General features: G+C 40.5%; 1 protein-coding gene across 1 annotated transcript; it reads right to left on the reverse strand.

The window, feature by feature from the left end:
• Nucleotides 1-727: 727 nt before the first annotated feature.
• LOC110525308 (protein kish-A) lies at nucleotides 728-9863 on the reverse strand. The gene is made up of 4 exons (XM_021605319.2): nucleotides 9712-9863; nucleotides 6566-6675; nucleotides 1716-1750; nucleotides 728-1583 (listed from the first exon to the last, which is right to left on the reverse strand). The coding sequence occupies exons 1-4, from the start codon at nucleotides 9712-9714 to the stop codon at nucleotides 1513-1515; spliced, it is 219 nt and encodes a 72-aa protein (XP_021460994.1). The 5' UTR covers nucleotides 9715-9863; the 3' UTR covers nucleotides 728-1512.
• Nucleotides 9864-12489: the final 2626 nt, after the last annotated feature.

Consider the following 12489-nt stretch of genomic DNA (forward strand, 5'->3'; position numbering starts at 1 on the left):
TTGCACAATTGGTGGCTCACTCAATACCACTGTATATTGAAGCAACATCAAGACATCAGTCAGGAAGTTAAAGCTTGGTCGCAAATGGGTCTTCCAAATGGACAATGACCCCAAACATACTTCCAAAGTTGTGACAAAATGGCTTAAAGACGACAAAGTCAAGGTATTGGAGTGGAAATCACAAAGACCTGACCTCAATCCTATAGAAAATTTGTGGGCAGAACTGAAAAAGCGTGTGCGAGCAAGGAGGCCTACAAACCTGACTCCTTTACACCAGCTCTGTCAGGAGGAATGGGCCAAAATTCACCCAACTTATTGTGGGACGCTTGTGGAAGGCTACCCAAAAAGTTTGACCCAAGTTTAACAATTTAAAGGCAATGCTACCAAATATTAATTTAATTTATGACCCACTGGGAATGTGATGAAAGAAATTAAAGCTAAAATAAATAATTCTCTCTACTATTATTCTGACATTTCACATTCTTAAAATAAAGTGGTGATCCTAACTGACCTAAGAGAGGGCATTTTTACTAGGATTAAATGTCAGGAATTGTGAAAAACTTAGTTTAAATGTATTTTGCTAAGGTGTATGTAAACTTCCGACTTCAACTCTACCATAGTGCATTCCAAGGGTTAACTAGGATTGACAGATGCCAAATATGAAATAAGCATAGATGCATGGATCTTAAAGTACTTGACTATGTAACAAACTGGGCGCCTCAAACAGTTTCGAAAAAGGTTATTTAATAAATAGACCCATTACAACACGAAAAATACACTGCTCTGTGAAACTGACATGTAGTTAAGACAATCAGCCTTATGACTGCTGGGTGTCATGTTATTTTGATCACATTGACTTCCAACAATAACCTCTCAATAATATAAAGGAGATATGATAAGACTATGAGCTTGTGTTGTAAATGCATTATAAACTTTCCACGTTGCAGTTCAATTAACAAATATAAAATTCCCCATGAAACAGGTGTTCCCCGATCGTAATATCATTTTCATGGAGAAAGCATACATGTCCTCAAAAAATGACACTTCTCAATTACAAAAACACAGTAAAGTTAGTTTAGTGCCCAATCAAGGCAAAATACAAACCACTGTCTTTCACGATATGTTTGAAATTCTATGACCAACCTCTAGCACAAGAGAGGAAACAATGTTTTGATCCCATGAACAAAGAGAGGGTGAAACTGAGTCACTAAAGCATTTGACTGAATAGTGGAGGAGACATTGCCTGCCCCCCCCCCCCTCCCATGAATGGAGTAAACATTACACACACCGACAAGAGTCCCTGGTGAATTTCACACACTCCTTATGGGCGAGGGGACAACCACTGACAACCCCAGCCTCATACACAGACCCCTCGCTCTATCCATTACTATGGTGGAGATGGGTTTTCCCTTTCTCTCTATCCAGGTTCTGCTGTGCGTTGTGTGGATCGTACAGTCCATTTGATGCTTCTTCTCCTTTCTTGTTCCTCTTCTCCCCTCCTCGTCTGGTGTGCTACTGTACAAACAGGATACTGAAAGCCATCAAGACACAGCAAAAAGCCACCCAGGGACTCTTACGTTCACCTAAAAAAAAAGAGAGCAAGAGAAAAAGAAAGAGTTATAAGACTGTGTTCGGTCACAAATACTCTTATATAACAAATCGACATATTAGCAATCAGCTAAACAATTAAGAAAAAAAGGCTGTACATAGCTTACCTATTCTGGCACACTTCCAGAATATTCCCAAAATTCTGAAAGGGAACAACATATATTTAATTCAACAGCTCAATAAAAAAAAATTATAACTTCATAATTAAACATGGTGGCCAAACCCTACACAATCCCTCCTCGTGCCTTTCCCCTAAGCCACATCAAAAGGAAAGAGAAATACTTGAGTCTGAAGATAGTGGCCAAGTCCTATCACATCCCTGCTGCTGTAGGGGGCCTATAGCCAGGGGTTGAAGATGAGCTACTGAGCCATGAGGTGGCAACCAGGAAGGCCTCTTTCACAGCTCCACTGTGTGTGATAACACAGGAGAGACACTGGACATTGAGCATTATCTCCACAGAGGAGACACAGACAGGCCAGCCAGTTCACATCCGTGCCCATGTACGGGCTCTTATCGTGGTGGTAGAAGAGGAGGCAATGGCGCCTCCTATCTGAAGAAGCTCCATGATATGAATTCTACTCAGCAGGACTAGACACCTACAGTGCCTTCAGAAAGTTTTCCACATTTTGTTGTGTTACAGCCTGAAATCAAAATATATATGTTTTAATCATCTACACACAATACCCTTTAATGACCAAGTGAAAACATGTTTGTAGAAGTTTTTGCACATTTATTGAATGTGAAATACAGATATATAATTTACATAAGTATTCACACCTCTGAGTCAAAACTTTGTAGAAGCTGAGTACAGCTGTGAGTCTCTTTGGGTAAGTCTCTAAGAGCTTTCCACACCTGGATTGTGCAACATTTCACATTCTTTTCAAAATTATTCAAGCTCTGTCAAATTGGTTGCTGATCATTGCTAGACAACCATTTTCTTGCCAAAGACATTTAAGTAGATTTAAGTCAACACTAAGGAACATTCACTGTCTTCTTGGTAAGCAACTCCAGCGTAGATTTGGCCTTGTGTTTTAGGTTATTGTCCTGCTGAAAGGTGAATACATTTTTTCTCTCCTGAAAAACACCCCAGTCTAACAAATACAAGCATACCCATAACACGATGAAGCCACCACTATGCTTGAAAATATGGAGAGTGGTACTCAGTAATGTGTTGTATTGGATTTGCCCCAGACATAACACTTTGTTTTCAGGACAAAAAGTGAATTGCTTTACCACATTTTTTGCAGTATTACTTTAGTGCCATGTTGCGAACAGGATGCATGTTTTGGAATATTTGTTCTGCACAGGTTTCCTTCTTTTCACTTTATCAAATTGGTTAGTATTGTGACTACAATGTTGTTGATCCTTAAGTAACTACAATGCAGTTGATCTATTCTCAGTTTTCACCTATCACAGCCATTAAACTCTGTTTTAAAGTCAATATTGGCCTCATGGTGAAATCCGGCAATGGAGTTAGGAAGGACGCCTGTATCTTTGCAGTGACTGGGTGTATTGATACACCATGAACAAGTGTAATTAACTTCACCATGCTCAAAGGGATATTCAATGTTTTTTTTACCATCTACCAATAGGTGCCCTTCTTTGCGAGTCATTGGAAAAGCTCCCTGGTCTTTGTGGTTGAATCTGTTTGAAATTCACCGCTTGATTGAGGGACTTCACAGATAAGTGTATGTGTGGGGTATAGAGATGAGGTAGTCATTCAAAAATCATGTTAAACACTATTATTGCACACAGAGTGAATCCATGCAACTTATGTGACTTGTCACATTTTCACTCATTAACTTCTTTTAGGCTTGTCATAACAAAGGGGTTGAATACTTAATGACTCAAAGACATTTCAGCTTTTCCGTTGATTAAAAAACATAATTCCACTTTGACATTATGGGGTATTGTGTGTAGGTAGGCCAGTGACAAAACATCTACATTTAATTCATTTTAAATTCAGGCTGTACAACAAAATGTGGAAAAAGTCAAGGAGTGTGAATACTTTCTGAAGGCCCTGTAAAACCAATTCCCCCTCAGGAGAAAAGATTTGGCATAGGTCCTCAGATCCTCAAAAGGTTCTACAGCTGCATCATCGAGAACATCCTGACTGGTTGCATCACTGCCTGGTATGGCAACTGCTCGGCCTCCGACCGCAAGGCACTACAGAGGGTAGTGCGAATGTTCCAGTACATCACTGGGGCTAGTCTTCCTACCATCCAGGACCTCTACCAGGCGGTGTCAGAGGAAGGCCATGAAAATTGTCAAAGACTCCAGCCACCCTAGTAAGAGACTGTTCTCTCTGCTACCACACGGCAAGCTGTACCGGAGCACCAAGTCTAGGTCCAAGAGGCTTCGAAACAGCTCCCCCCCCCCCCCAAAAGTCATAAGACTGCTGAACATCTAGTCAAATAGCTACTCAGACTATTCACATTTGCCCCCCCCCCCCCCCCACCACCACTGCTACTCTCGGTTGTCATCTGTGCATAGTCACTTTAATTAACTCTACCTACATGTACATACTACCTCAACTAACCGGTGCCCCTCTCACATTAACTCTGTACTGGAGGCACCCCCCTGTATATATTGTTATTCTTTACTGCTCCTCTTTAATTACTTGTTACTTTTCTCTCTTATTCTTATCCATATTTTTTGAAACTGCACTGTCGGTTAGGGGCTTGTAAATAAGCATTTCACTGTAAGGTCTACACCAGTTGTATTCGGCGCATGTGACTAATACAATGTGATTTGAATTCCATAACTGGCATTTCTAAGACTGCATTTTCATCCACAGATTGAATATTTAGGTGTGTGTGTGGTCAGACAGATTATGCTCCTGTGTGTGTGCTAGTTGGCCAACCTCACCTCTCCAACCCAATCCCTCAATGACCAGAGCAGGCTTTCCATTCTAAACTCTTGCACTATGAAATAAATTAGCTCATGTATCTGAAGTAAATGTTTTTGGGGCAAACAGAATGTTTTCCAGTGATTGTTTTATTTTGCCACTGAAAGAGTGTAGTACAGGAAACAAGTGTTGTTTTAGATTGTCAACAACAACACATCCTTTTCATAGAGATAAGAATATTGGTCGATGTAGCAGTGATGCTAGTCTCAGAGATTCAATCAATCGCAACACGCATTGGACCCATGATGAAACATTTGCTGTGGCACATCACAACCAAAAACACTCAAGAACAAATCATTCTTGCGCAAAATACTTACTGCGTCCCTCCTAGCTCTAGCTGTGTGAAACTAGGTTACCTCAGCCTCATTATAGTGAATCATGGACTGTGTTCTCCCAAGAAAAATAATGACCCAATGGAGAGGAGAATAGGCTGGTCTAACATTCTCTGACAAGTTGTTTATTTGTTGAGAAATAAAGCAAAAATTGTTTAACACAAGTATTAATGTGTCACTGTCAATAGCTAACAAATAAGGCTATCTAGAAAAATAGAAAAAGTATTGTTCTTCTAGTTGAACTTTATGGTTTGTCCTTATAACTGCATTATATCTGGTAGCCCAGTGCAGTAACATTCCGTCTTCGGGCATAACATTGGAGAAGCGTCCCACATTAGAATGTATATTGATAGGCTGTTGTTAAATTGGCATCACTGAGCAGTGCACAATAAAGTATTAAATCCAGTTGTTAGACGCTAACAGAAAAATGCAGTGAAGTGCTGCGCACGGGCATAAAAATTTGTCTAATTTATGCGCAAGTCTACGAAATTAGACTTTGTCCTCGTGTTTCTTATGCCCGTGCGCAGCACTTCACTGCATTTTTCTGTTAGCGTCTAACAACTGGATTTAATACATTGGTTTGCTCACAAGCTTGGTTGCTTTCCCCCCCCGAATTTTCCCCCTTTTTCTCCCCAATTTCGTAGTATCCAATTGTTTAGTAGCTACTATCTGGTCTCATCGCTACAACTCCCGTACGGGCTTGGGAGAGACGAAGGTTGAAAGTCATGCGTCCTCCGATACACAACCCAACCAAGCCGCACTGCTTCTTAACACAGCGCGCATGCAAGCCAGCCGCACCAATGTGTCGGAGGAAACACCGTGCAACCTTGGATAGCGTGCACTGCGCCCGGCCCGCCACAGGAGTCGCTGGTGCGCGATGAGTCAAGGATATCCCTACCGGCCAAGCCCTCCCTAACCCAGACGACGCTGGGCCAATTGCGTGTGGCCCCACGGACCTCCCGGTCGCGACAGAGCCTGGGCGCGAACCCAGAGTCTCTGGTGACACAGCTGGCGCTGCCACCAGCGCCCTTAACCACTGCGCCACCCGGGAGGTGGCTTGGTTGTTTTTCAATGCTAGTTTGAGTCTTCTGCTTCCACTGACAGCAAAGAGTCAGCGCATGCTCCGAGTACACGTCCTGGTAATGCGTGTGAATGTTGGCCTGTTTAAAGGTCTTACATTGGTTACGGAGAGAGTGATTACAAAGTCATCCGGAACATCTGATGCTCTCATGTATGCTTCAGTGTTGCTTGCCTCGAAGCGAGCATAGAAGTAATTTAGCTCGTCTGGTAGGCTCGTATCTTTACTAAGAAATTTCTTGTTTTAGAAACATTACAAAGCATGGTCATCTGCTTTTAGTTTCTTCTTTTATATATGCATGGCAAAAATATATTTTGTCTGGGGAAAAAATCTGAGTGGCTTTAAGATTAAAAATAAATAAAAATCTACTTGCCACAGTGGCTGGTGGTCCAAAAAGTACCATCTAACAATTGGATTTAATTATTTATTGGGCACTGTAAATAATGCCTTTTTAAAATTAGAATTTTCTACCAATTAAGGACCTTCTGACGTGGAAAACTTGGCACAAACAGTACAATCACAGATCGGGAATTAAGTTGCACGGTTTGCTTGTGATATACTCATAGACCTTGTCTGTAACATGGGCTAACACCCCGAGTTGCCCATAATTGTATAAACTGAACTCAAATGGTACCTACCCTGACTTGTTCTTGTCTAGCAGGCTGGGGGCTAGAGCTCTGATGTAGGCACATGTACAGATGAGTAGAAGAATCACAGTCAGAAGACTCTGGAAGTTAAAAATGGCAGACTGCAAGAGGAGAGAGTGACAAATGAAAGAAATGCAGCAGACTAAAATTTTCACCAAGAAAATAGGTATTTAAATTAATAAAACTAACATATAAAACAAATTCTTAGCATCCCAACAATTGGGCATACAATATTTGAAATCAAGTTTGATTTGGTATAAAGGCTCTAAACCTAGCCCACGCCTGTAACATTAGCTAGTGGCTGCTTTTGCGGAGGACCTTCTCAAAAACGTTCAGCAGTTGGGCATCCTCCTGTAGACAACATAACGTGCAAACCTCATCGTACATGTGGCGTGTGAGCATATGTATTTTTAACACATACATATTATTCAATAATTTCCCCCACACCGCTCGCGCGTGTGAATGAGCATTTTGCGTAGCCATCGCTAGAATACAACTTGGTTCTATTTGAGACACTCCACAGGTCCCCTCCTTACTGGATTTCAGGAAGATAAACCCACGTGGGTGCTTGAAAGACAAATGAGAAGAGATTAAAAGATAACTAAAAAGCTTTTCTTTTATAGATTTGCAGAATTTATGAGTCACATGCATAGGGTTGCAGATGCTATTGTAGGGTACAATGTAATTCTTATGCGCGCGCCAACAGTGCAGGTCAAAGGGAAGTGAATTAAACAATACAAATAATATAATACATTTGTGGATTAAGCATTGGACTAGAGAAACTCATGATTTGTATGACTCCAGGTCAAAATTCAACAAATAACCAACTAAAAGGAGGACCATATGCATATCAGGTAAAATAACCAAACGTTAATCTCCCTGGACAAATAGGCTAGCAACAGCTAGCTAGCTAAATGTCAATTAATGTTGAATGTGTGTTTCGACCTGCCCATAAATTAATATAATTGATTCATAGTTGAATTTGGTATTTTAACCTGCACGTCACGATTGTGTCTGGTGGGGATAGACAAAATACGCATGCGCATGATGGCGCGCATGGCCGGTGTATTCAGCATGTCAAGCCTCGTTCCCATTACCCATAAGCACTCAGTTATGTTGCGCTGGATGTCATGCATTTCAATGAGACATCCACAACTGAGTGAAAATGGAAGGGTCCATTGCGAGACTGAGGCCGCATACTTTGAAACTTTCCAAACTTTGTATCATCTTCAGTCCAGCCAGACTCTGTTGAAGAACAGGAAGTTACCAAACCACAGAAGATGAAAATATGTGGTTTTCAGTGATGGCTTTATGGGATAGCTAGCAACTTGTAAACAATTAACCATTCCTATAAATAAGTACCATTTTAATAGTAATGTTAAATAATACACATTGGCTATTAAGACAATTATATTATATGACAGTTGCTTCCCGTTTAAGTTTAATGCGATGGTAATGACGTTTTTGATGATAATTATAAGGTGGGGGGTTGGTTGCTAGCTACAATGGAATCTTCAACCTAGCCTACCTTTTAGCCAGCTAGCTGCGCTGCAGTACAAGCTAGCTTGACTTGCTATATTTAAACATTAAGGCCCAGGGGGATGTGGTATGTGGCCAATATACCACGGCTTAGGGCTGTGGTATACGGCCATATACCACAAATCCCAGAGGCGCCTTATTGTGATTATAAACTAGTTACCAATGTAATTAGAACAGTAAACAGTATTGTTTTGTCATATGTTCAGCATCCAGGGATCAAACCACCCGGTTTATAAATTAAGTTAAAGAAACAAGTTGAGAAAAAAATAACTATACAAAACATTTTATATTATCACCCGAAACAATATGTATCCTGTCTTGAACGAAAAAGTCATATTTTGCGGTGGGTATAATTTGTGGAACATTCCAACAGGATTCCGTTCCAAAAACGTTGTAAATAACAAGGTTGCCAACAAACAACGCACACAAAGTTGTATAGCGGCAGAATAAGATACCGGGGTAGGGAGTGGGCCATTTAATTACGTGTTTTACTCTCAATGTTTATTCTCGAAAAATGCCTGTGCTCACTCTGGTAGCCTATCGACAAACTAAGAATAAATGGATGCCTATTCGGCAGCTAGTTCGCTAGGTGGATTGATCATGTTACTTTGTATGCGTTGTTTGTTGGCAACCTTGTACTTTACGAAGTGTTTGACACAGATGCCTGTTGAAACGTGCCACAAATTATACCCATCCCATATTTCGCTAGCTGATGAGACAGGCTCTCCTCCATATTTTGCGTTACAAAGGCTCCGCCACCAGGCAAAGACTCAGTGAAGATGATGTAAGGCGTAACGCAAAACATAGGCAAGGACTCAGTGAAGATGATGTAAGCCGTAATGAAATAGGTCACGATGTAAACGGCGCATTCTAGTTGGAACTGGGAAACACGGAAGTGTTCGACTTGCTGATTCGTTGAACGCTGCTCGTGTATAAGTAGAACCAGTTAGAAAGTCGGAAATGTTCAAGTTCTGACTAGCACGTGAATGCGGTATAAAATACAAAGGCATGCTACATTGGTGGCCCGGAACGGAAAGGCTAATGGCTCGTTAGAAAACAACTGGGAACTCGGAAAAAACGAGTTCCGAATGGGAAAAATCGTTTTGAACGGTCATCCAACTCGGAATTACATTTCGAAAACTCGGGCCTCTTTCTGGAGTCCCCACTTTCCAACCCGAAGATCACTGACGTCATCATTTGACCTATTTTTGAGTTCGCAAACCCCGTCGTCTTTAAAGCACCAGACGTGGCACAATTTGGTCGAGTTTGCGAACTGTTACACTGATTGGCATCTACCATGTGGATATGCAATCGACATCTAACAAATACGGCTATCAAATGAAAGGGCTGGTTCAGTATGATGGGAGAAACTGAGACAACAGATCGAGATGTTTTGTCGTGATTTATTGCCCTTGTTGGCAAAGCTAGCTAACGTTACAGTACTGTTTGCTAACAAGTAAGCTAGCTACACATACTGTCTGCAGAAACATTTGCCAGCTACTCATGTCATATAGAGGTAATTGGATACTATATACTAAAACCTATATCAACCATTGTCACGAATTGATATTGAAAAGTTGAACAACTCTCACTCTTACCATTTTTGTAGCTAAATTTCTCAAAGCCACATCACACTTCCTCTTCGTCCTTTGAAATGACCTAGTTACAGGTGCGTCATTACGCACTCACACAAGCCCTTCCCTGATTGGCTTACAATTTACTGGATATTTTTATGGGCTAAGTTATCAAACTTCAAATATCTTTGCTTTCAAAACATGCGTATAATTTAAAGTATGGGGCACTAGCTAGCGCAAACTATTCGCTAGCTATTTCAGTTGGTTTCTTTAGTGTCGAAAACACATGCAGTCAGTGCATCATTTATTTCAGTGGTGTACAATTTAAACGCTAGAGACAGTGACAATACCTAACCTACTTCTGAAACGCGGAAGTCAAGGTATTACTCTGAGGTGAACTCATTCATAAGAGGCAAGTTTCATGTAAGATTTGTTTCTCTTGCGTCATGCAGGTTACATGCGATGTATATCGGAAAATCTTTTTATTCATAATGAATGCGTGCAAAGTTGATTGAGAAGTTGCTTGATTACTTCCTGATGAAGGTGTGGTCAATATCAAATGAGCTACATTTGAATGGAGGAAAAATAGTGAACGATACTAGCTAGTTATCAAAAGTTCGGTACAACACAGTCATGTGTTATATTATTTATAGTAGAGTTCTCAGCGAACAGTGACAGTTTTCCGACAGTTTACAATCATGTAGGCAGGGAAGGAGAAGATTAACAATTGGACATTACTAAACTTTCTACATTTAAGGTTACTGGCAATGATGTGCTCTCTTTTTCTCTGACGTTAGACATGTTTGTGGTCATTTCCTCACGTCACAAGTTTTCACAATATGCCCCCTCCCTCCGACTATACCTCGAAGACATCTTGACATGATTGCATTTAAACCATGTTTTATGATCTCCCCAACGCCTGCCTCTTAGACACTCCTAATGTACCATTAATGCAAGAATTTTGAATCGAAACCACACATAAATCAACTGTGTTCTACAGTAAAATGCAGAGGGGAATTTGGTCATGATTTCTTGGAATTGAGACTTGTTAGCTCCAGAAGTGTTTATTTGAATCGGATTTGGAATGTTTGTTGTAATTCAATCTCTTTTAAATAACACACTGCACACTAGCCTTCTTCACCTAGTTATTATTGATATTAAAAAGACATGTCCTTGATTAAATAATTGAAGGTCCTGGTCATGAGTCGACAAGACAATAATCAAAGTTCCCAGGGGGGTATTCACTAGGATCCAAACAGGGAGGGACTTACTGGAATTTGTCCAATAGGAGTTTTCATTGCAAAACCTTTCGCTATGGTCCAAAAGTTTTGCTACAGTGTGCGACTAATGAATACACACGTGGTGTTCCAATGACTAGTATGTTACACAATTAGTCATGTAAATAAAGTGTTGCAGGGTTGGTACAAATTCTCGTTTCAACTGTGATTCCTCGTGGTTTATGTATTTAGGCCTACACAATTAAATATTTTCATTTTCCATTATTTAGATATGCAAAAAGTAAGCTACAAAGTAGTTAATGAGCATGTCTACAACATTGTGCAAGCCATGGACAGGTGGGACTATATACCATGTAGACAATTCACCTGCCAATGTAATGACCATTAACATTGGTTTCAGTGCCACTTGATATGCCCTGAAGCGTCACTTTTAACAAAAAATATTGAGACACCATATTTTTCAATCATTCCCAATCTGTTCAAACTCCCATGGGCTGATCATGAAAGACTGGTGGGGGAGGGGCGAGAGACTTCATGAACTAGGCCTAGTAGGAAAACAAAGTCCCAATATTTCACAGTGCTGTTGTCATGCTGCCAAAGTGATTCTCTGATGTTTCTGCCCATAGGCAAATCATCAGTTTTGCAAGTGCAGAGCATGTTGGAAATGTCAGTTAATTACACTGCTGGTTGTCCAGGCCTTGGCTGCAGTGACTTGGCTATATGTAATTAGAGAATCACTTATCTCTTGGAAGCACCTTGAATTAGTGGCTGGGGTTGTTTGACTTCATATCCTCCATAACTCATCCTCTATAGAGAATTACATTTTATCACCTAGGCCTAGTTCACATTTTTCAGGCAGCTCAATGTGCCCTATACAAGATCATAGTGTCACATGGCCGTAATCTTTATTTCTTTCTGGTACATTTGTTTTGATTTTGACAAAATCATTTCCCTTGTAATCAAAAGAGATTTGCATATAACAGTTTGTAATGTTTTTTATTTGTTTTATTTTCACCTTTATTTAACCAGGTAGGCCAGTTGAGAACAAGTTCTCATTTACAGCTGCAACCTGGCCAAGATAAAGCAAAGCAGTGTGACAAAAACAACAACACAGGGTTACACATGGGATAAGCAAACTTACAGTATATAACACAAAATAAAAATCTATGTACAGTGTGTGCACATGTAGTAAGATTAGGGAGGTAAGGCAATAAATAGGCCATTGTGGCAAAATAATTACAATTTCGCATTTCACTGGAGTGATAGATGTGCAGATGATGATATGCAAGTAGAGTTACTGGGTGCAAAAGAGCAAAAAAAAAAATAACAATATGGGGATGAGGGTGTGCTATTTACAGATGGGCTGTGTACAGGTACAGTGAAAGATGCTCTGACAGCTGATGCTTAAAATTAGTGAGGGAGATGTAAATCTCCAGCTTCAGTGATTTTTGCAATTCGTTCCAGTCATTGGCAGCAGATAACTGGAAGGAAAGGCGGCCAAAGCAGGTGTTGGCTTTGGGGATGACCAATGAGATATACAGTGCCTTGCGAAAGTATTCGGCCC

The sequence above is a fragment of the Oncorhynchus mykiss genome, chromosome 6, assembly GCF_013265735.2.
Source record: "Oncorhynchus mykiss isolate Arlee chromosome 6, USDA_OmykA_1.1, whole genome shotgun sequence".
Lineage (NCBI taxonomy): Eukaryota > Metazoa > Chordata > Actinopteri > Salmoniformes > Salmonidae > Oncorhynchus > Oncorhynchus mykiss.